Here is a 24,245-nt window from a genome sequence, read left to right as displayed (position 1 = left end):
GCAGGCTATCAATGCTATCTGGACCTGGGGGCTCCGGGAGGGTCGGGAGGGACCCGCCATATCACTGATGTCATCAGATAAAGATGTGGGAGGGATGGAGGGTCTGGTCTAGAGGGGATCTCAAGCTGAGGAATTTGATTCTATCACGCAGTAGTAGTAGTAGTAGCAGTAGTAGTAGTAGTAGTAGTAGTAGTAGTAGTAGTAGTAGTAGTAGTAGTAGCAGTAGTAGTAGTAGTAGTAGTAGTAGTAGTAGTAGTAGTAGTAGCAGTAGTAGTAGTAGTAGTAGTAAGTAGTACCAGTAGTAGTAGTAGTAGTAGTAGTAGTACCAGTAGTAGTAGTAGTAGTAGTAGTAGTAGTAGTAGTAGTAGTAGTAGTAGTAGTAGTAGTAGTAGTAGTAGTAGTAGTAGTAGTAGTAGTAGTAGTAGTAGTAGTAGTAGTAGTAGTAGTAGTAGTAGTAGTAGTAGTAGTAGTAGTAGTAGTAGTAGTAGTAGTAGTAGTAGTAGTAGTAGTAGTAGTAGTAGTAGAGTAGTAGTAGTAGTAGTAGTAGTAGTAGTAGTAGTAGTAGTAGTAGTAGTAGTAGTAGTAGTAGTAGTAGCAGTAGTAGTAGTAGTAGTAGTAGTAGTAGTAGTAGTAGTAGTAGTAGTAGTAGTAGTAGTAGTAGTAGTAGTAGTAGCAGTAGTAGTAGTAGTAGTAGTAGTAGCAGTAGTAGTAGTAGTAGTAGTAGTAGCAGTAGTAGTAGTAGTAGTAGTAGTAGTAGTAGTAGTAGTAGTAGTAGTAGTAGTAGTAGTAGCAGTAGTAGTAGTAGTAGTAGTAGTAGTAGTAGTAGTAGTAGTAGTAGTAGTAGTAGTAGTAGTAGTAGTAGTAGTAGTAGTAGTAGTAGTAGTAGTAGTAGTAGTAGTAGTAGTAGTAGTAGTAGTAGTAGTAGTAGTAGTAGTAGTAGTAGTAGTAGTAGTAGTAGTAGTCCAGTAGTAGTAGTAGTAGTAGTAGTAGTAGTAGTAGTAGTAGTAGTAGTAGTAGTAGTAGTAGTAGTAGTAGTAGTAGTAGTAGTAGTAGTAGTAGTAGTAGTAGTACCAGTAGTAGTAGTAGTAGTAGTAGTAGTAGTAGTAGTAGTAGTACCAGTAGTAGTAGTAGTAGTAGTAGTAGTAGTAGTAGTAGTAGTAGTAGTAGTAGTAGTATTTTGGATACAGATTGGAGTAAGGCAATATATTGATTTGTTATGGATATTGTGATATGAGACTAGATTTCATCTTAGATTTTGGATGTTTTTTGTAATAAAAGTCTCTGTTTTTAAAAGCTGCATTACAGTAAAGTGATGTCATCTTCTGACTGTTGTAGCTCTTATATTAATCTCCTTTATCCACTCAGTCATTATATCCACATTACTGATGGTTATTTATCCAAACGCTACAAATATTCAGGTATTTGGTCAAAAATATTGCGATGTGAGATTCATGAGCCGTCGATTTGATAAAACCTGGAGGTTACAGAACAGGTGATCAGATATCACTATTTAAAATAACTAACATCTGCTGCGCTGCAATGTCTTGCTTATATATCATTTCACATTATTTTATTTCTTTCATGAGACATAATGATGATTGTGTATTAGATAGCATTGTGCTAAAGTGTTAGCATGAAGCAGCCAAGTTGATGTTAAATATTTAAAGTTGAAAATGTGTTGTATTTACTTTAAATGCTCAATTAAGGGGGAAGGGGGGGTCAATGGGCTTTAAATATAACATATGTGTGTGTGTGTGTGTGTGTGTGTGTGTGTGTGTGTGTGTGTGTGTGTGTGTGTGTGTGTGTGTGTGTGCGTGTGTGTCAGTGTGAGTGTGTGTGTGAAGTAATTGAGGTGTCTGCAATCCCACCTGTATCTCATTAGCACAACAACAAGGTGCCATAACATTAACACTGCTGTCCCCTCCCCAAAACACAAGTATCTTAATAAATCTAAATCAGGCTTAACACACACACACACACACACACACGCTCAGGTATGACACACAGCGGTCCACCACGCAGCGCTGGCTGGCATTAGCACAGCTCTTATCTGCTTTATGACTTCCACTCTGCCTCGTTTATTTGTGTACTTTGACTTTCGCTGTAAAGCTGCGTCTGACCCGCAGAAGCACTGCAACGTGTCAAAGGTCAAATCTGGAATTTATTTCAAAACATACATTTCATCTGAACACTTATTTTGAAGTTGGCAGAGCTTTTCTAGCTTTAGTCAATCATTTGTTGGAGTAACGCCGGTATCATGTAACCACGTTTGAATCCGGGCCAGGACCTTTGTAGCTTGTGATCGCCCTCTCTCTCTCTCTCTCTCAAGCACTTCCTGTCTCTCTTCACAATAAAAACTGTCCTGCAGAGGCAAAAACAATAATACAGAGCTGAACCACTCTGAGTATTTATAGGGTTAGCTAAGTGGCAAACCAGCTTCTAACCAACTCTGATCAAAATATGTTATAATAACATGTTCTGATATTATTCCACTAGAAATAACACCTGAGTGTGTAGCACAGATTTATAGATCTAAATAAATCCAGAGAGACTTCTGCTCATTGCAAATGTTTTTCTGTGACCTCAACTCTCTTTTTCCAAAGTTTTTGAAATGCTACATGGCCAAAAGTATGCGGACACCCACCACATGTGATATTAATCTCCTCTGCTTTCAGTCTCTCCTCCAACATCTAGAAGCGGGCTGCAGAGATTTACTCCCAGTCAGCCACGGGAGCATCAGGGAGGTCCAACACGGATCAGGTCTGGCTCACAGTCGACTTTCCAGTTCATCCCAAATGTGCTGGATGAGGTTGAGGTGCGGTTCTCTGTGAACGTTCTTGACCGGGAGAGCTATTTCTTTATGGATCTGACTGTCTGCACTGGGCTTCTTCAAACTGTTGGCACCACCTTTGTGTCTAAAATATATATATTTTCATTTAGAATTCCTTCATTGGAATTACTAACGATTATTTTCATTATCGATTAATCTGCCGATTATTTTCTAGCTGTATTAATGTTTTGAAAAGGTTTCCATAACGTATTTCCCCTTTTTCCACTTCCTAATAAAACACCTGATGTCTTGGACATTTGACAGAAGACTAAAGTGACATGTAGAAGAAAAAGGAGAAGTTAATGAGTTAGTGTATTCATGTGTGATCACATTTATATCACTGTATTGTCATTATCGGGTGTTTAGTTCCCCTGTATGCTGATCTCATGCTAGTTCTCTGTCATACACCTAAAAGGTCTTTCTCTCATTTAACGTAACAACTTGCTTTTCATGTTTTGTTTTGTGAATCAAAAAGCAGCCTTGAGACATTATCAGGCAGGTCTTCCTTTAACATAAGGCTCAGTGTTATAAGCTGATAAAAACAGCGCTGATCTTGATTCTCTGCTGCAGCTAATGGGATTACTCCTCCTGTTTTTTTTACTGATGCAATTAAAAACATGGAGGCAACTCACAGCATTCATTCACTAAAGCATCTTAATTGAATGCATCTTCTAAAAGAGGCGTCAATGCTCTGTTTGCATAAAGGACAATTAACCGGCAATAAATTATGAAGCAAAAAGAAAAGCATTCATGTGGTTAATATGGCACGTGCTTAGTTACTGTAGGAGAAGTGTAGTTTACTCACAAAATAATAAGAAGTTCTGATTTAAGGAACTTGAGCGCGCTGTGTTTTGTGCAGAGGAGGGAGAGGGTCTTTGGTTTTATTTGCCAGCTCTCTGGAGGGTTGGGGGCTGTTTTTAGTGACGGGGGTAACAGAAGCGCACCCCTCCCCTCTCTCTCCCCCCCCCCCCTCTCCTCCCCCCTCTCCTCCTCCTGCTCCCCTGGCCGCTCTCAGACCATTGTTGTTGTGACTGCCGTCCGGAGAGCAGCAGTGCTGTAGGAGGGCTGGTGTGTGAAGGACGCAGTCTCTCTCTGCTGTGGAAGGGAAGCGGACTGAGGCTGAGCTCCACATTTGAGCGCCAGAGCTCCGGGATACACTCACACAGGAGAGGAGAGCTTTGCAGAAGCGCTGCGTAAAGACGCACGTAAAGAAATATCCAAGACTAGCCAAGAGGGGACTCTGAACTACGGGGCACGTTTTTATCACCCTCGATCAATCTCTTTCTCTCGCCACCATCGGATCTTTTCCAACATTTTCACAGCGAGAAAGGACTTTTATTTGTACTTGTACAAATCCACTTTTTTGCTCCGTGTTTGGTTTTCTTTATCTCCATGGATTTAGCCCTCTAAACGCAGTGGACTTTGCCCAGGGGGGGTCACAGCTCCTTCCACCGGTCACCAGGAGAGCCCGGCAGCTGTCGTTCATGTTCCAGGGGGCTGTTTTTGATGGATTTATAATCTCGACTTCGTTCTCAGCCGGATACACAGCAGCCGAGAGCCGCTCACAGACTGCTTTTGGGAAAGGATACAGCGGCGATACAACAGCTCCAAATGAGGATTTCAATATTCAGTCGTATCGACCGGGACAAGGAGTGATTTCCCCCCAGGTGCCAGTCATCCCCGCGCGGACAGAAAGGTGGGTGAATACAGACAGCTGGATATTTGTTGTTTCAATCATTTCAGCGGCGGAGTCAGATTACGACTAAAAACCTGAAATAGTTATTTGAGTGAGTTACTTTAATTATGTTCAAGTCTTGAGTTAAGAAGGTATTTTTCTTAATTTACCAGGATTGCCTAATTTGCATTGTAAATCCACGTTTTGTCATTTTAAACAGGGATTTGAGGCAGAAATCTTTGCCTTTCATAGTTTAACTTGTTGTGTTTTGCAACGCGTGCAGATCCAAACAAGTCACTAATTAGACATTGAACCTTCCACACGAACTATTTGTGAGGAGAAAAGACACTCGGAGCGAAGTTTGAATCTACTTAGATATCAAATTATTAGAAAACGACTAATTAAATTGATATTAAGTTTTTTAATTGACACCGTGCATGATGCCAGTCCTGTTCAGACACGCCTGCTCTTTTATTTTGGGAACATTTGAAGCAATAATTGTATTTAAAAAGCTTTTATTTTTGTATTTCTTGTATTGATCGCAGGTTGTGTCAGACTCTCCGCTGAATTGATTGACTGACAGCATTATAACATGCAGAGTAACCGCTCTATAAGCCACGAGGACTGGAGACTAATATGACGGATGTATTAAGTGTGATTTAAGTGACAGAAAAATGCAGATGATTCAAAATAAAAGCCTGCACAGTGACGTCCCTCTCTCTGCGTGTCCCAGGGCTGAAGAGTAGAACCCAGTAGAAGTGTTTTGGCTGCGAGGCAGCGTGCCAGCGGAATTAGCACCAGCAGGAGAAAAAACGTTTTTTCCAGTCCTTAATTGAGAAAGAATACGTTTCATTCAGTAGGCTGGTTCTTTAAACTGTGTGTGTGTGTGTGTGTGTGTGTGTGTGTGTGTGTGTGTGTGTGTGGGCGAGGCCTGCATGCATGGAGCGCACGCACTAGGGTCTGGCGCCTGTGCGCAGTTGGCCCGACTCGCAGCAGAAAAATCACTGCATTATTCCTTTAGTGTGTTAGTGTTTATAGTTTGTCTGCAGAACAGGTTCATGGCGACAGTGTTGTGCTGAAGTTAGAGTTTTTAATGATATCAAAAGATATCGTATTTATCAAGGGGTCATGGTGCATTTTCCAGAGATGCACATATGTGGAATTTGAAAGTTGTTTATTAACTTTGCTCTGTTATCATTTAGGAGTCTTATTTGTATATTGGCATTGATTCATTCAGCAGTGAAGCATATGTTATTTAGTTTAAAAGTGTTAGAGCTGAAACAGATGATTCAAATATAGATGCTTCATACTTGTGAGGATTTTGTTGCTTTTCTTTGTCTTCTGTAATAATACATATAAATGTGGGGTTTTGAGTTGTTGGTGAGACATAACCAGACATCTGAAGACATCTCTCTGATGGGCATTTATTTGACTGTTCTCTCACAATTTATGGAGCAAACAGATACTTGATAAACTAAGGATATAATCGTCAGACCACAGATACAGTTTACAGTTATAATGCGATATAAAATGCTCAGATTTGAGGTCTCACATGGAACATCTGCAGCCAGATTGAAAGTGCGGAGATGTCGCTCTGAGCATGTGATGCTCCAGTGAGCAGTCACCTGTTTCCACCTGAAGTCTCATCAGCTGCCAGTCGAATGTCTCCACAGCTCCTTCAGATTCTGTAGCTCCCTGGCACGTTTCAAGTGTTTTCCCAGTAAGGGCCCATTATCCCGGGGCAGACTGAGCCGTCCACTGACAAACAGGCGGTCACAGCGCTGCTCCTTATTCATGACGCAGGAGAGCCTGCACAATGTAAGGCGGACGAGCGGGACAGTTAGCAGGACATCTGGCTACGAATACAGCTGCTCTCAGTCAAAACAGCCTTTTCTTTACTATTTGTCTGAACAATTGTTTGTGTTTTTTTGCCACCTGGTTTAAAAGCGAGCAGAGAAGTTTGTGTCTTTAGCTGCTCTCCAGCCAGAACTCTGATCAGCAGATAACCGTCTCCCATTGTGTTTGTTTGCGTCTGCAGGATCCAGATTTAGAGACTTTCTGAAGTTTCCAATGCCAGGGACTGGAGTGTGAGGCCAACCCCAGGCTTCCAACGCATATTTCTACCTTTTTTTTAACCAGAAGACACACATGAAGAAGATGGCGAGGATCTGCCCGTTCTGCGTTCTCCTGCTCTGTTTGATGGACAGAGTCTCGGCCAGGGCCATCGACGAAGGAAGGACTAAAGGTCAGACCTCCACTTCTTTTTTTCTGCAGGAGATGACGCATGAAACTATAAAAAACTGTCAAATCTGCTCTGAAATCACATCATTTTAAGAAGCGTCACAGCTTGTTTTTCTTCCTTACTTTTGGGGGTTTATGTTGCATAAAAGTTAGATAAGTGTCTGAAAGGTCTGGGTGTAACGCAGTTCACTGCTCAGAGAGTGTGCCTGAACATCACGGTGTATCTGAAGACGTTTCGATCAGCCCACTTTCCCTTCTTACAAAGTGTCAGTTTCTTGGCAGCCGTGACCACAGAGGAAGTCAAGGTGACAGGAAAAATGACACAGAGGCTGATGGAGGGAGGGAGGGAGAGGAAAGCTCTCAGTGTTTTTGCTGCCGTAAACTGAGCTACCTGATCCGTCCGAGGCCCTGGGGCTCGGAAGTGTAAATCTGCCTGGCTGTGTGCCAGCTGTAGAAGAAGGGGGGGGGGGGGGGCTTTCTCATTGATACTTTAGAAACAGAAGAAAATGCAATAAGTCAGCCATTGTCAGCCCCATTAACATGTGTCCATTGAATTAAAGTGTAATCAGTAAACTTGTTCAATACAATCAGTAAAATCAGTTGTTTCTCCTCTGCTGTGAGGGAGTTGATGTTTCCAAGTCAGATTAAAGGACGAGGTGACATTTCTGTGTAGATTGATGAAAGATGAAGTGGGATGTTGCCCCCGAGGCATGGAGCACAGAAGCTGTCTCCTCTCGGTGTCTGTGGCCCCACTTTGTACTTCAGGGCCCCGCGAGGCCAGCCGGGGCTTGCTTGTTCAGACGACAACGTGCTGAAGAAAAACCCTCTGAAGTTTATCAGAGTAAAGAGTCAAACCAGGATTGATGAAAGAAAGATCTGTAGGTCATAAAACCTGCATGTTTAGCTGTGGAGGCAGCATTGCAACCTTTATCTCAGGTGTCTTGGAGTTTCAAACACTTCCCCCACAAATCTTTGGTTTTGTGATCGCAAGAACAAAACCAAAGTGGAAGAATGCTTTCCAATTTTCGAGTCAAAGTCGAGCCCATATCTCCACAAACAAACTTCCTTGAAACTACTTTGTATTTCCAAGTGGAACATATTACAGGATTATCAGTAAACTCAGTAAACAGTAGTCATTTCCTACATGCTGCTAAATGCAGGGCTCTGACTTGTCTAATGCTTTTTCCCTCCTCCCGGAAAAACTTATTTTCAGTCCTGTTTTCTGCCACATCATTACAGATTATAAGAAAAGTTTGTCTTTACACGTTGGCTGCTCTTCATCCACACAGTAACGCAAATATCACAACAGGAAATGTACATAGATGATGTCAAAGTGCGGAGGATGGTTGGAAACTTAAATTCTTGGCTGGTTAATCCTGTAATATTGGAAAACCTTTTCCTCGTGGATGTGTAACATGTACATGTGTCGCACCTCATGGCCTCCATCAGTTGTCATTAGAGTGAAGAAGAAGTATTTCTAGATTCATTTATATTATTACAACTGTGCTATATGATATTGTCAATCTTGCATTAGGATCAGAATCAAGTTGAAAGATTCATCATTAAACACAGAACCACAGCTCTGCTGCTCTGCTGCTCTGCCGCTCTGCCGCTCTGCCGCTCTGCCGCTCTGCCGCTCTGCCGCTCTGCCGCTCTGCCGCTCTGCCGCTCTGCCGCTCTGCCGCTCTGCCGCTCTGCTGCTCTGCTGCTCTGGGCATGAGACTCCTCATTGTCCCAACGGGTTTCCACAGAGGGCTCTACTCTGCCAGCCCGGCCGGCCGGCTGATGGCTGGTCCGCACCAGCCGAGCGGTTTGTTTGTGTTGTGTTGTGTTTTGTTTGCCCCCTCGCCTCTGGGTGACAATTCACACTCTGCCTCGAGTTCAACTCCAGGGCACCGTCCCTGTCTCTGCAAGTTCATTAGCACGGCTTTAAGTGTGTGTGTGCGTGTGTGTGCGTGTGTGTGTGCTCATCTCTTTGGTTTATTGCTGACTGATTTACAGTGTTTGCTCCATTAGATAAAGATGTGTGGCTTGTTGAATCTCTTATTCTTAATATTTTAAACTCAGAGGACACGGTTAGTAGTTTGCTGACATTAAAACTATCCATCAATATGCTTCTTTTAATTTGTTTTCCTTTTGGTTGCTCTGACCAATCAGGGTTTCGGATTTTCCACTCACAAGGTTGTAACCATGTGTGTGTGTGTGTTTGTGTGTGTGTGTGTGTGTGTGTGTGCTCCCGAAAGCTTTACCTCCACATGTACTCTGGGCAGCACTTCACTCCTGACAAGGGAACAGATTGCCTTTTCACTAAGCGCTCGCAGGAAGCAATCAGACAGAAAATTGCCCCGGAAAATTGCTCGTTCTGAGTGACTGAGCAGCCAGGGCGCACATATGCTCCAACAAGTGAGTGGGCGAGCATATGAATGGGCGAGTGACCCAGTGAATGGATGGCACTGTGGCTGATGGTGACACGATAGTAGCTGGGTTATCAGGGCACTCTATCACCAGCTTCTGGTGGCATTAAATGACAGCGGTTGTTAAGGAACATGGTGTGCTTATGTAGCTGGACCTTTCAGAGGTAAACTGAAACCTCTAGGGTGTCGTTTGACAATTTCTGTCCTTTTTACTCGGAGCGCATTCAGACCAAAGAGGGTTGTAGTTGTTCATTAAAACTCCTTTATTCTGGGACAAAGCAGGTCACCTGAACTGGTTTTCAGGAGCAAAAACGAAAAGGTTGCTCATGCTGTTAAAGTCAACCGTGAAAATAAATCTCGAAATATAAATTCTCAAGGCAGTGAAATGTCTCCACGACAAAAAACACAGATTCTCTAACGTTCGGTGTTTTTTCTCCACCCTCCTTTTTGCTCTTCAGATCTTCGGGTTTCCAGGCCTCTGATCGCGCCAGGTTACCCAGAAAACACCACAGCGGTAGTGGGTGGTCAGACGAAACTGGTGTGCAAAGTCCACCGCCCGGCGTCCACCAAGGTGCAGTGGCTGAAGACGGAAGTCAGCCAGGGAGGACCGCCTCGCCTCAGGGCTCTGACGGTGAGAACAGATCAGCTGAGAGATACAAACAAACATTTTCATGTTTTCGATTCTGTCTTCATCATATTAGACATTATATATAAGATGTTAAACTTATTTCTCCTCCATGCAGGCCCTGCAGAGCAACGCGTCCAAGGTGAACACTTTGCATCTGTCCAAAATCACTGAGGAGGATGCAGGAGAGTACATCTGCATGGCCGAGAGCACCCACGCAGGACAGACAGTGCAGGCCATGCAGGCGGCGTGGCTGGAGGTCCTGCCTGGTAAGACACTCTTTATCATAAGAGAGTAAGGACTATCTTACTAGTTTTTGTGCCAGCTTCATCCAAAGAGCCCTGCGTGCCCAATTACACAACAATGTAGCATCTATCAAGACCAAGTTATTTAGTAACCTCAACTTTTCCCATCCACAGGTATCATCATTCCTCGAAATGTGGACCTGACTGCTGCTGAAATCCCATCAGGTAACTTCACAATGTCATGTCGGAAAAAGTTGCAAATGTAAATATTTTGAAACCAAAACTATCACCGTAGAATCACAAAATGTTTTAGTTGTAATGTCTTGAAGTTCTGACGATCCAGGAGTTCAAAGTTGCACTACTAGATGATATGGCAGCCATCTGTGTGGGCCTGTCCTCCTCCTCAGGCTGGAATGATCTTCTCTCCTCCAGTCGCTCACTTAGATCTCCAGTGAACCTTCACCGCCCCTCAGATTTACTCTCCGTCCACTGTCAAGCTGCAACATGTTCATTAGCTTCAGCCTCTCTTCCTCCTCCTGCGCTCTCTTCTTCTTCTTTATTTTCGGAGGGAGTTTGCAGTGCTAGCTAGATCGCTCTCAGTCCCACAATAATCCACAGGCGAACAAAAAGATAAAGAGGAGGGGTGTGTTGGGTGAGCCAGGCCTCCTGGTTTCCATGGTAGTTTCATTGTGTGTGTGTGTGTGGGGGGGGGGGGGGGGATAGGAGATAATGGGGTTGAAGTGTTGAAGGTCATAGTTGAGGGGGCGACTACTTGCTTTAGAGGGGAGATGAATAAATAACCTGCTGACTGGCCTGATTGGTGTGAAAGACAAGAAGAAATACAAAAAGGTTGAGAGAAACGAGAAGAAACGAGGTTCACAGACTCAAAACGTCCTCCGTTGCAGCGTGCTAACCCCTCGATGTTCTTTGTTTCAACAGAGGTTCTTGACGACCTGAGTGAGGACACCACGGAGCATCTTCTGCTAGAGCCGGGAAACGTCCTGAAACTGCGCTGCGACGCGAGCACCCGGCCTGGCATGGCGGTCAACTGGTACAAGGAGGGAGTCCGGGTTCTGCCCACGCCCCGCTTCCAGATCCGCGGTGCCATCATGGAGATCACAGACGTGACATACGAGGACTCTGGCGTTTATGTTTGTGTTCTCCGGGGAACCAAAGAGCCTGTGAGGAACTTCACCATCACTGTGGCAGGTAAGGGCATCCATTTCTTTAACTAATTGTTTTATTGCGTTAAAACTTGTATTTCATGTTAGCCGAATAACAAGCTAACATGTACGTGAACCTCTTGCTGAGGACCTCCAATATGGCCGCCAAACTTTATGTTCCTTTACATTTTAGCTGAAACAAGTCAATTAATGTGTTTTTTAATATTTATATTGCCTTTGTTTGTTTTCTAGACACATTGGGGTCGGGGGACGATGATGAGGATAACGGCTTGGAGGATTCATCGGCTGAGATCGAAAACGACCAGGTTTACTTCTCCAGAGGTGAGTTTTTGTTGATGATCTTAAGGAATTAGTTCCTCCTCTTCATCAGAGCACTCGTTGACTAACGGCTCATTGGTTGGTCTCTGTCTATACAGGTCCTTACTGGACACACACCCAGCGTATGGAGAAGAAGCTGTATGCTGTTCCTGCAGGCAACACGGTGAAGTTTCGTTGCCCGGCCATGGGCAGCCCCATGCCGAGTATCCGTTGGCTCAAAAACGGACGTGATTTCAGAGGAGAGCACCGCATCGGAGGCATCAAGGTGAGGATGGTTTCTTATCTCTTGAGTGCGAAATAAAAATTAATGACAGTGGGATTATAAAATTCAGTAAGTGCCTGTCCATGCTGATGTATGTTTGTGTTTCTTTGGCTAGCTGAGACACCAGCACTGGAGCCTGGTGATGGAGAGCGTCGTGCCTTCAGACAGAGGAAACTACACCTGCATGGTGGAGAACAAATACGGCTCCATCACTCACAGCTACGTCCTCGATGTCCTCGGTAAGAAACAGATGATTGTCTCTTGGCAATTTTAGAGAGTGTGTGCAAATTAAAAAAGTTACTTGGTCATGGATTTGGGTTGATTTACAGAATTCTGCAACAGAAAAATTATTCTGTTGAATTCCGATCTTGCTGACAGTTTTCCCAGAAGCATTAGCGACAGTTTGTATGTCTCTGTCAGCACTTGTGGAAAAAAGCATCATGCCTGCAACTAAAAGCCTCCAGAGTGAGGGAGGGGATAACCGGGGGGGTGAGCAGAAGGTGACTGGGGCGCCTGGGCAGGATGTGCACGGTCAGGCGTCCACACCAGTTTTCTACCTGACCTGTGACAGCAGATCGAGGAGGGCTGCGGTTTGTTTGTTCATTTGTTCGCTGTTCGTCCACCACAGGGTCAGTTTCCGTCCCCGTCGACGGGGGGAGAAGACTAACGAGACAACTAACGAGATCAGAGAGCGAGAGTAACCACAGATCAAAGAGAGCCTGGCGACCAGCTGACAAAGAGCCACGCTAATGGAACCGATTTTCATCCCAAAATTACATTTCCTGTTCTTGTATGCCAGCATGCAAACACATTATATGTGACAGTGACAACTGCTGAACATTTTCAGACGTTTGTTTACAAAGCAGTCGTGTTTGTCGGCTGTTAAACGGCCAAATATCTGGATGTCTTTAGCCGCAGCTCCCTATGATTCAAGTTTCCCCAACGCTTGTCCTGCCTGCACGGACTCCTGCTGAGAGGGGAATTTATGAAACCAAGCTTGGCAGATCAGTTAAATCTACTTCTCCATGTCCCCGAATCACCTTTTAACCTTTTAAAGAGGGAAATCATTGTTCCTTTTTAGCTCTGGCTGGCTTTTCTGGAGCTCAATGCTATCTTTCATCTTCGCCCACTTTGCTCATCTCTCCTTTGATTTCTTCCCGACACAGAGCGCTCCCCACACAGGCCCATCCTGCAGGCCGGTCTACCAGCCAACACAACAGCAGTGGTGGGCAGCGATGTCCAGTTCCACTGTAAGGTCTACAGCGACGCCCAGCCTCACATTCAGTGGCTCAAACACATAGAAAGGAATGGCAGCCGCTACGGTTCTGATGGGACGCCCTACGTTCGGGTCCTCAAGGTTGGTCAAACTTAAGCTAAAGTATGTTCTGATCCCTAACCTAACCTAACAACGATAAAAGCATCTAGTGGAGGATTTAAAAGAAGTTGTATCTTGGTGATTGTTGTACACTAACTGTTTATGTCCCTTTATCTGCATCCGTGTTGAGCAGACCGGCAGTCTGAACATGTCAGAGGTGGAGGTGCTCTACCTGTCCAAAGTTACCATGGAAGATACAGGAGAGTACACCTGTCTGGCTGGAAATTCAATCGGATTCGCGCACCAGTCCGCCTGGCTCACCGTCCTCTCAGGTAAAGAGCGAACTGAAGGATTCAGTGCTTAGAAGAATTGACTTAATTGAGTGAATTATTTGTACTTTTAATTCTTCATAAAATGCTTAAATTGTTGCCAAATACTACAAAATCTTTTGTAAAACGTGTCACCGTCTTCCTACAGAGGAGGAAGCAGCAGACGCTTTGGACACCATGGAGACCAAGTACACGGACATCATCATCTACGCCTGTGGTTTCCTGGCTCTGATCATGGCCATCGTCATTGTGGTGTTGTGTCGAATGCAGGTCCACCCCAGAAGGGAGCCGTTTGACGCCCTGCCTGTCCAGAAGCTCTCCAAGTTTCCTCTTCGCAGACAGGTACAGGGCGCTATGCATCATGGGAACTTAAAGATTGTCTTCTCTAACTTTGGAAAGTAGTCGACTATGACTTAAGTCCTGCGGTTTGCTTTAAAGTTTGTAAGAAGCATCGTCCGATGTACAGTGTCTACACACTTGAGACTTTCCTGTAAGTTCGCGATAGCTAATTTTTCTTTAAATTTCTCTTCCTTCAGTACTCGGTGGACTCCAACTCCTCAGGGAAGTCCAGTGCGTCGCTGATGAGGGTGGCTCGCCTCTCTTCCAGCTGCTCTCCCATGCTGGCTGGAGTCATGGAGTTTGAGTTGCCCTACGACCCGGACTGGGAGTTCCCCAGAGAGAAGTAAGTTATCTGCAAATTAGAATCAATTCTGTGATCGTCTGCAAAGAAATTACACTCTACTTTTATGTTTGAAATTATTATCAAATAGATGTGTTTACAGAGTTTACTTAAGAGTTCCTGCAAAGAGAGTATTTATTCACTAAGTTTAGTTTGGCTTCTGGGACTCATTTAAACATTGTTGCTCTTGCAGCATGTGTGGACCTAAAAAGAAACGAGCCCGCAACCCAACCTATGTTTTCAGAAACCAGAGCCCCAAATTATGGATTTGTACAGTTTTCATTTGGACATACTTATTTTTGCTAACTTTCGCTCTTTCTCTCTCTAGTTTAACGTTGGGCAAACCTCTAGGAGAAGGCTGCTTCGGTCAGGTGGTCAGAGCTGATGCCTACGGGATCAACAAGGACTCTCAGGTTCCGGCCTCCACTGTGGCGGTTAAGATGCTCAAAGGTAGGAAAGAAATTAAAAAGACACAAAAATACCTTGAGAGCTTAAGTCTGCTGTCTTTTCTAAATAAAGTATTATGTTTCTCTAAAGATGACGCCACAGACAAAGATCTTGCAGACCTCATCTCGGAGATGGAGCTGATGAAGGTGATGGACAAACACAAGAACATCATCAACCTGCTTGGCGTCTGCACACAGGACGGTGAGTGTCCAACTAAACCTTTACCTTTACTTTACTTCTGTCCAGTGTACCCTCCTTCAACAGAGGGTCCTTGTTATTGTAAATCTCAACTAACTAATTTAGTAAGTGTTTCAACGATGGTGGTCCCAAGCCTCCAGGCTGAAAGAACGATAGAAACAACCCCGTCCTTCATCCCGTCTGTGTTCCCCCCTCAGGCCCTCTGTATGTGCTGGTGGAGTACGCCTCCAAAGGCAGTCTGAGGGAGTACCTGCGGGCCCGAAGACCCCCAGGCATGGACTACACCTTTGATGTGACTAAGGTGCCTGAAGAGCAGCTCACCTTCAAAGACCTGCTGTCCTGCGCCTACCAGGTGGCCAGAGGGATGGAGTACCTGGCTTCTAAAAGGGTACGTTCACTTTCAAAGAGGGGAAATAACTTGTAGTAGAAGAAGAAGCATCTGAGAAGCTAGCTGCGGCTCTGGTGGCTGTAAATCTTTCATGCAAGTGTTTCATGAACGCAAGATGCGGTCGAACCAGTTGTTCAATTTAATTTTGTTGGTTTAATTCCACAAACTATTTTGCTCATTTTAGAAGAAACTATCCACATGTTTGCGTAGCCCCCACAGATTCTGTTCTCAGATATAACTGGATTTGTATTACATAGAAAGTGCAGCACAGACATTTATGGTTTAGACATTCTTAAGGAACTTAAGAGGGAAGTTTACGCATCAGACCTCATGACAGTAAAATAAATCCATGTCCCTGGGCAGGAAATGGAGCCATAAAATGAAAGCAAGACAGTAAAAAGCTCATCATTTGACGTCTTCATGAGCTGTATAAGTCCTGAAGGAGCTTTGAGTCCAGAGGTTGAATTTAGATTTTAGGGAATTGTGATGAATATTGAGTTCTTGTGTAATTCAGGCACTTGGCCTTCAGATGGATGGCAGCACCAGCCTTCCCCTTTGCCTCTCCCCCATCTCTCTTGCCGTCCTCTGCCTGTCCTTTTCTTTCTTTTCTTCCCATTCCAACCCCCCATGTTTCTATTCCTTTCATTTTCCCAGCATGCACTCTGTCTGTGTGTTTCTTATCAACACGTCTCTTTGTCTGAAGGCGGTGTCTCAGACAGGCATTCCTGAACAGAAAGCTGCTGCAGCTTCAGTCCTGTTTACTCTTCTCCATCCATCTGTCCGTCCCCTCCGTCGCAGTGCTTTGTCCTTTTTAGCGCCGCCATAAATCTGTTAGCAAACAGGCTGTAGAGCCGTCGTCTGGGTGCAGGCATCAGGTTTCTGGCTCTACGGACTCCTAAGAATGCAGGAGCCTGAAACTAACCCTCCATTATGGGGAGACCCACAAACCAAGACTGGTTTATTTCGCACGTCCCCACAAATCCCACGTCTATTTCGAATGAAAACCAAAATAAACTTAATGACATCCATTCAATGTGGGCAAACAGAGCCTTTCTTTTTTCCCCTCCCAAAGGGTTTGTTTTTTCTTCAAACTCCCGGGTTTCTATATAAAGACGTTTTAATTTCGTAGCGTTCACTAAAATGAGGCGCTGTGTGTTGACTTTAGACTGCTGAGTCTTCTCATTTTTGGAGAAAATCTGCAGTGAATCATTTCTACCTCCATGTTTTTACATGACTTCTCAAAACCACAGCCTGGAATAGACAAGAACACATCGCGTCACAAGTCTCAGTTCAACGCAGCATAATAAAGTTGAGTGTGAATGTCTTGTAAATGTATACTTCTGCTAAAGGGGGAGCAGTGTTAGAAATAAGTGGCAACATTCTCAACAAATACGACTTTCCAGAGTAGGCATTAAATCTCTGAGCCCATTAAGCGTCACCATTTAAACTCGATGCTAATCTTCTAATCTGGAGCAGTTAGATCTTTTTTAGGGTTTTGTGCTAATTCTCTCTCTTCTCTCTGTGCAGTGCATACACAGAGATCTGGCAGCCAGAAACGTTCTGGTGACGGAGGACAACGTGATGAAGATCGCTGACTTCGGTCTGGCCAGAGGAGTCCACCAGATCGACTACTACAAGAAAACCACCAACGTGAGTGAAAGTTTGTTGTTTTGCTCCTGTTGCTTTCCAGTCAGGAACTTTGTTTTCCAGTAATGAGAGTAAGATACATTACTTTTTCATTTTACACAGCTGAAAAGCAATTTTATTCGACCTATGATCCTCTCAAGTGACATGAACATTTCCCCAATAAAGCATCATTCAATCAAATCAATTAAATATCTTCATGTCTAGATATGTGGATCGCTAAAGAGGGAAAGTGGAAGCTGGTTGTTTGCAAAAAAAAAACTTGTAATGTAAACATGTCTTCTCCTCAGCCAGGTTCCTTTCAAAGCTTTAATATCCCTCAAGACAGATGTCTGATGTTTTCCTCTGATTGGCAGAAGGCTTAATGAGACTTAATTAGAAAAGAGGGGAGACAAGGAGGGAGGCGGGGGAGGATTGTGAGCAGTGAGACAGAAAGAAGAAAGTGTGAGTTATTGTGGTGGATGAAGGTGAGGCTCTAACACGTCTACGTTCACTCTGCAGGGACGGCTGCCGGTGAAGTGGATGGCACCAGAGGCTTTGTTCGACCGAGTCTACACACACCAGAGCGACGTGTAAGTCCAACTTCTCGTGTTCAAAATACCTGCAGGAAAATTGTTTTTCCTTACCTGTCTGGTCAAAACCTGATGTCGTCATATCAACTAAAATCTTTGTGCACCTCTTATACCACAGTAAACACAAGTAAACATGTCCTGATCATAAACGCCGTCTGTTCCTCTCGTTCTGTGCTCAGGTGGTCGTTTGGCGTACTCATGTGGGAGATCTTCACGCTGGGCGGCTCACCTTACCCCGGTATCCCCGTCGAGGAGCTCTTTAAGCTTCTGAAGGAAGGACACCGCATGGACAAACCCTCCAACTGCACACATGAACTGTAAGCAGGAACTCCTCTAGAGCCAGAAAGTTGTTTTCATGATGTTTTTGGCTCACAGCAGTGAGGGAAGGGTGTTCACATCAGCACAAATGGAGCCACATATATATAAAACACAGCATATACAACATTTCATGAGCTCCACCTCAGCATTCATGAAGGAGAGGCTCGTCAAAACATCGTTTTCTGGACAATAAACTTAAACTTTGCAAAGCTGACAATGTTAAACCTTTATCTCGTTGTAGATTTTCTAGATCATAACACATTTTTGTTGTGTGTTTTTGTTTCTCTGCAGCTACATGATGATGCGTGAGTGCTGGCATGCTGTTCCCACCCAGAGGCCGACCTTCAAACAGCTGGTGGAGGAGCTGGACAAAGTGCTGCTGTCCATCTCTGACGAGGTGGGTTTCAAACATACGTTCACTCACCTCCTCCCTACTTCCTTACTACATAACGAACATGCACTCAGGCTAACGTATGCTCTCGTGAAGATGTACACACACATCCTCTCTTTCATAATCTGCTGTCCAGATGTCTTCAGTACAAGAGCGTGGACGCACAGAGAGCAGAATCCAGCGCTTACAAACAACAAACTAAATCAAATATTTGGCCAATCTGTGTCCAAAATGCTGAAATGTTAGAGCAGCCTGCAGATGGGTCAACGATTCATGTTTTTGATTTCTTGATGTTTGCATGCAGTAAATCACAAACATTTCGAGCCTTTAAATTTGCTTTGCAGTGGTCCAAAACTGTGACAACAACAATTGAGCATTAAATGAAAAGCAATCTGAAAGCTTTTGAGAAGCTGTTTCCTGCCAATTCTTTTAGAAACTTTGAAACATGGTTTAGTTTCTTTCTTTCTTGTCTTGAGACGCCAACATTTCTCTAATGTCTGAACTCGCTCTCTCCCCTCAGTACTTGGACCTGTCGACACCCTTCGAGCAGTACTCCCCGTCGTGCGAGGACACTTCCAGCTCCTGCTCCTCCGACAACGACTCTGTTTTTACCCACGATGCCTTGTCCACCGACCCCTGCCTCCTGGGCTACCAGGACGTGCGCTCCCGGATAGACATGAAGAAGGCTCTCCGATAGACTCACAACCGAAGGCACCCACACACACACAGACATGAACACAACACATGTACCACATCCACTGGCGGCCATAGTGGAGGTTTGCAGCTGCATTTCTAAAGTTATGTTAAAGTTTTTATTCATGAAGTTTTTCATTGGACCTCCTTTATGGCACCAGACTAAGCCCTTAGGTATAGACGGGCATTTATACACATAAAAACACATGTATGCACGTGGAGCACTGAGGCCGGTGAAGGTTTGAAGACATTTCATCGTGGGCAGAAGAAGAGAGGACAAACAAAACGAGGTACTTTGGACTCTCAGCTCCGGCACTGTGCACATGAACAGTTGTTAACGTTGGAAAACTGCGGCACTAAACACAACAGGAGACAAAACGCCTCGAAATGCTTTCTTTGATCAACTCCCCCTCAGGGAGGTGACGGACGATGATCTCCTCACACAACCGAAAACCAGGGCGAGAAACCTCGGTGATAAAGACATTTTTAACAAACAAAAAAAGATTTATTTTGCTATGATAAAAAAGAAGAAAGTGATTGTTAAATATAAATCTCTCTATATAAGATTATTTTACTTTTGTGTTGCTTATTTAAAAAGAGAACAGTCTTAAATCTCAGGATCTCTTGTGCTAAGAAGTTGCTATAGTGGCAGCAAAGTGCCTGAATTTACGATTTCCTGTGAATATATTAGAATATTAAAATATTGTATGTACATATCAACAGCAGAAAGACGATTGCCTTTTATAAATTATTCTGAATGACACAAAAATTTAGGTTATTGGAGGCGAAAGGAGAGAGGAATTGAATCAAGTGCCAAACCTGTCGCAGCTGTCTTTATGTTCAGGTTTCATTCCAAAATATTCAATTTAGAAGCAATTTTTCTACACAATGATCTCCCAAATTAAAACATTGGATGCTGTTAAAATTCGGTTTACATCAGCAACTTTTGCAAATAAGTAAAACCGTGAGAAACGCAAAATTCGACGACTCAAACCTCAAATGCATGTGGTCAGAAATGATGGATTAAGCCTTTAAAAGATGGCTTACATTTTTTGGAATAAAACCCTCCATTTGTCATTTTGTAGTAAACTGTTTCGACCTCCAGCCCAGCAAAACCATTTGTGGTCAAATACCAGGAGGATTTCCAGTTCCTGTTGCTGTTGTTGGAAGAAAACCACCAAAAGGTTTCAGCTCGAATACATTTCTTAAGCTATAAAACGAGTTTTGAAAAGTTCTCCAAAGTTCTTTAACGTCGTTAAACAACAGCGTGAACTTTGAGACAACATGACGTGGTCTTCCTCCAACAGCAGCTTTACTCTTTCGGTCTACTTTATCAGAGACAGTGTGTCCAGGGTGGGACGACTGGCGATTCTGGGGACTCTGTCGGGGAGCTGGCCCAAGCCCACTGTCACTGCTGACAAGGAGGGGGCGAGCACTGAATGTGAAAGCCAGTGTGATTGATTTCAAATAGAGGAGAAGGGGGAGGGAGCCTCCTTTGTCTGGCTTTAACCCTTCACCCAGCCCAATCTGTTGGCGAGGGGTCCTCAGGTCCGCAGCCTGGCCGGACAATGAAGGCTTTGCAGGCTTAATGGATGTGACTACGGACCAGAGGGAGTTTTATAGGAGGGGGTTGGTGGAGGTGGTGTGGGGATAGCTTGGGCTTGTGTGCAAATGAAGAGGCTCTTATTATGTTAATGTCTCCTCTTCTCTCCCAAACGCCCCTATCTTTATCCCCACAGCCACCATCTTTTACAATTACAAATCTTAATTCAGATTTGCCACCAGGACCAGCTGCAGAAAATTCCCCTGTGGGGTAAAAATGCCCGAATCTGACCACAGACACAAACAAAACATCCTCTGATAGAATGAAGTATGAAGTTTATCAAACTTTGCGCTGGTGATTCCAATGGACATAATTGATTTTGGTACCAAATGTGTGATCGACTGGCTAACACCTGCACCTCCAGCTGCTTTCTGCTCCTTTACTCTCTGGTCTCTTTTATTCAAATGTTGTAAAGTTGAAGGAAAAATGGTTTCATTTCAAAATGCTTTAAATGTATCATCCAATCATCTTCCTGTGTGTGAAACCAGTCAACCATTTAGTCAATGAAGGATTTGTGCATCTTCTCTCCTCATTTGTTTGCTTTTGATGCTGTCAATCATCTGGTGACAGTTGGTGTCTGATTTCGGGATGAAGCTCTTTACATACACGTGTAACCACAAAGTGTCCGGATACATTTGCATCTTTACATTCCAGTTATCTGCTCTGCTCCCAGATACAAACTGTAAACAATCACAGCGTTCTTAAACATTTCCTCAAGAGAATTATTTTAGAAATATCTAATTTATTTGTTCATTGTTTTGTTTTTATATGAAATAAAGTATAATTTAAAATAAAGCAACTCTGTGTCCTTGTCTCTGTGATATTGGCTACACTGATGCTTTCATTGGAAACCATTTTCCTGCTCACTACTTCTCTCTCGCTTCAGCTTCCTGTTCATCACTTCTCTCTCTGCAGCTTCCTGCTCACTACTTCTCTCCCGCTGCAGCTTCCTGCTCACTACTTCTCTCTCGCTTCAGCTTCCTGTTCATCACTTCTCTCTCTTCAGCTTCCTGCTCACTACTTCTCTCCCGCTGCAGCTTCCTGCTCACTACTTCTCTCTCTGCAGCTTCCTGCTCACTACTTCTCTCTCTCTGCAGCTTCCTGCTCACTACTTCTCTCTCTCTGCAGCTTCCTGCTCACTATTTCTCTTGCGCTGCAGCTTCCTGCTCACTACTTCTCTCTCGCTTCAGCTTCCTGTTCATCACTTCTCTCTCTTCAGCTTCCTGCTCACTACTTCTCTCTCTGCAGCTTCCTGCTCACTACTTCTCTTTCTGCAGCTTCCTGCTCACTACTTCTCTCTCTCTGCAGCTTCCTGCTCACTACTTCTCTCCTGCTGCAGCTTCCTGCTCACTACTTCTCTCCTGCTGCAGCTTCCTGCTCACTACTTCTCTCTCTCTGCAGCTTCCTGCTCACTACTTCTCTCTCGCTGCAGCTTCCTGCTCACTACTTCTCTCTCTCTGCAGCTTCCTGCTCACTACTTCTCTCTCGCTGCAGCTTCCTGTTCACTACTTCTCTCTCTGCAGCTTCCTGCTCACCACTTCTCTCTCGCTGCAGCTTCCTGCTCACTACTTCTCTCTCACTGCAGCTTCCTGCTCACTACTTTTCTCTCGCTGCAGCTTCCTGCTCACTACTTCTCTCTCTGCAGCTTCCTGCTCACTACTTCTCTCTCGCTGCAGCTTCCTGCTCACTACTTCTCTCTCTCTGCAGCTTCCTGCTCACTACTTCTCTCTCGCTGCAGCTTCCTGCTCACTACTTCTCTCTCTCTGCAGCTTCCTGCTCACTACTTCTCTCTCGCTGCAGCTTCCTGCTCACTACTTCTCTCTCTGCAGCTTCCTGCTCACTACTTCTCTCTCTGCAGCTTCCTGCTCACCACTTCTCTCTCGCTGCAGCTTCCTGCTCACTACTTCTCTCTCACTGCAGCTTCCTGCTCACTACTTCTCTCTCGCTGCAGCTTCCTGCTCACTACTTCTCTCTCACTGCAGCTTCCTGCTCACTACTTCTCTCTCGCTGCAGCTTCCTGCTCACTACTTTTCTCTCGCTGCAGCTTCCTGCTCACTACTTCTCTCTCTGCAGCTTCCTGCTCACTACTTCTCTCTCGCTGCAGCTTCCTGCTCACTACTTCTCTCTCTCTGCAGCTTCCTGCTCACTACTTCTCTCTCGCTGCAGCTTCCTGCTCACTACTTCTCTCTCTCTGCAGCTTCCTGCTCACTACTTCTCTCTCGCTGCAGCTTCCTGCTCACTACTTCTCTCTCTGCAGCTTCCTGCTCACTACTTCTCTCTCTGCAGCTTCCTGCTCACCACTTCTCTCTCGCTGCAGCTTCCTGCTCACTACTTCTCTCTCACTGCAGCTTCCTGCTCACTACTTCTCTCTCGCTGCAGCTTCCTGCTCACTACTTCTCTCTCACTGCAGCTTCCTGCTCACTACTTCTCTCTCGCTGCAGCTTCCTGCTCACTACTTCTCTCTCTCTGCAGCTTCCTGCTCACTACTTCTCTCTCGCTGCAGCTTCCTGCTCACTACTTCTCTCTCTGCAGCTTCCTGCTCACTACTTCTCTCTCTCTGCAGCTTCCTGCTCACTACTTCTCTCTCTGCAGCTTCCTGCTCACTACTTCTCTCTCTCTGCAGCTTCCTGCTCACTACTTCTCTCTCTACAGCTTCCTGCTCACTACTTCTCTCTCTCTGCAGCTTCCTGCTCACTACTTCTCTCTCTACAGCTTCCTGCTCACTACTTCTCTCCTGCTGCAGCTTCCTGCTCACTACTTCTCTCTCTCTGCAGCTTCCTGCTCACTACTTCTCTCTCGCTGCAGCTTGTTTCTAAAAGGCTAAAAGCCAACAAATATGGATCATAGCAGAATATTTCGTAAAATAGCAACACGTTATCTTAATGGAATAAACAAATGTGATTATAGTCAGATCGTTCCTAGATGTGGCGGTGATATAGCCAAATATTCACACATTCAAACAGTCAACGATATGTTGCCGGCTGTCCTTCATGCATGTGGCAGCTGAAGCATTTTGCTTTTAGTCTGGATTATGTTTAACTTCTTCATATTTGACTAATTATAGTTGGCTCTTTGTTTGTAAACTATGACGCTCTGCTTACAATATTCTTGTCCATGTTTGTGATTGCTCATATGCTGCAAACACGGATCCTTCTATGTGCTCATGGCTGCATGGAGAAACCCTCGGTTGTGACTGCGGTTGTTAGTGTTAGTGAAGCCAGGCAACGGAAAGAGATCCTGGGTGTGGTGAACTTGATCTAGATATTTATTTAGAGGTAATGATGTTACTGTTTGTCTTCATTTCTCTCCTCCACATAGCTTTTGTTAATCTGATGGCTTGTTTAACAATCGGACTTCTTTCTTTTTCAGCTCAGAAACACTTAAATATGCACAATTTCACTTTAATTGTGCAGCTCCAACATGTACAATACTAAAACATGTGTCAAACCTTTTTACAATTCAGCATTATAAAAGGAAAACCTAGAAAAAGATAGAGAGCAAGCGACAGACAGAGAGAGAAACAAATGAGAAAGATGAAAGACAGACGGCGAGACGGAAGAATGAAGAGATGGAGGTTAAAGGTCAAGAGGAGGGAGGAGAGGGCAGCAGTGATCCCAGCCAGCCCAGGCTTTTGATGTGTGTGTGTGTGTGTGTGTGTGTCTGTGTGTGTACCTGAATATGTGTCAGAGTGTGTGTTATCTCCTGTGTACGCAATGTGTGGTCTGTACATGTGTGTGTGTTATCTCCCATGCACAATAAATCTTGAGCACCCAGAGAGTCTCTCTCTGAGCTCCCCTCCTGCTGATAAAAGTCTGTGTGTGTGTGTGTGTGTGTGTGTGTGTGTGTGTGTGTCTGTGTGTGTGTGTGTGTGTAA

At 44.5% G+C, this 24,245-nt stretch overlaps 1 protein-coding gene across 1 annotated transcript; it reads left to right on the top strand.

Annotated features, from left to right (window-relative positions):
• Window positions 1-3,969: 3,969 nt before the first annotated feature.
• Window positions 3,970-21,162, top strand: fgfr4 (fibroblast growth factor receptor 4). Its single transcript, XM_029447858.1, has 21 exons — window positions 3,970-4,526; window positions 6,544-6,750; window positions 9,619-9,791; window positions 9,904-10,054; window positions 10,205-10,255; window positions 10,970-11,239; window positions 11,446-11,535; window positions 11,631-11,797; window positions 11,910-12,033; window positions 12,961-13,151; window positions 13,303-13,441; window positions 13,587-13,780; window positions 13,975-14,120; window positions 14,446-14,567; window positions 14,655-14,765; window positions 14,960-15,150; window positions 16,678-16,800; window positions 17,296-17,366; window positions 17,546-17,683; window positions 17,976-18,081; window positions 18,596-21,162. The coding sequence occupies exons 2-21, from the start codon at window positions 6,654-6,656 to the stop codon at window positions 18,770-18,772; spliced, it is 2,832 nt and encodes a 943-aa protein (XP_029303718.1). The 5' UTR covers window positions 3,970-4,526; window positions 6,544-6,653; the 3' UTR covers window positions 18,773-21,162.
• Window positions 21,163-24,245: the final 3,083 nt, after the last annotated feature.

Source organism: Cottoperca gobio, chromosome 14, assembly GCF_900634415.1.
Source record: "Cottoperca gobio chromosome 14, fCotGob3.1, whole genome shotgun sequence".
Classification (NCBI taxonomy): Eukaryota; Metazoa; Chordata; class Actinopteri; order Perciformes; family Bovichtidae; genus Cottoperca; species Cottoperca gobio.
The sequence above is the reverse complement of the archived record's forward strand: the minus strand, read 5'-3'. Positions and strand labels throughout refer to the sequence as shown.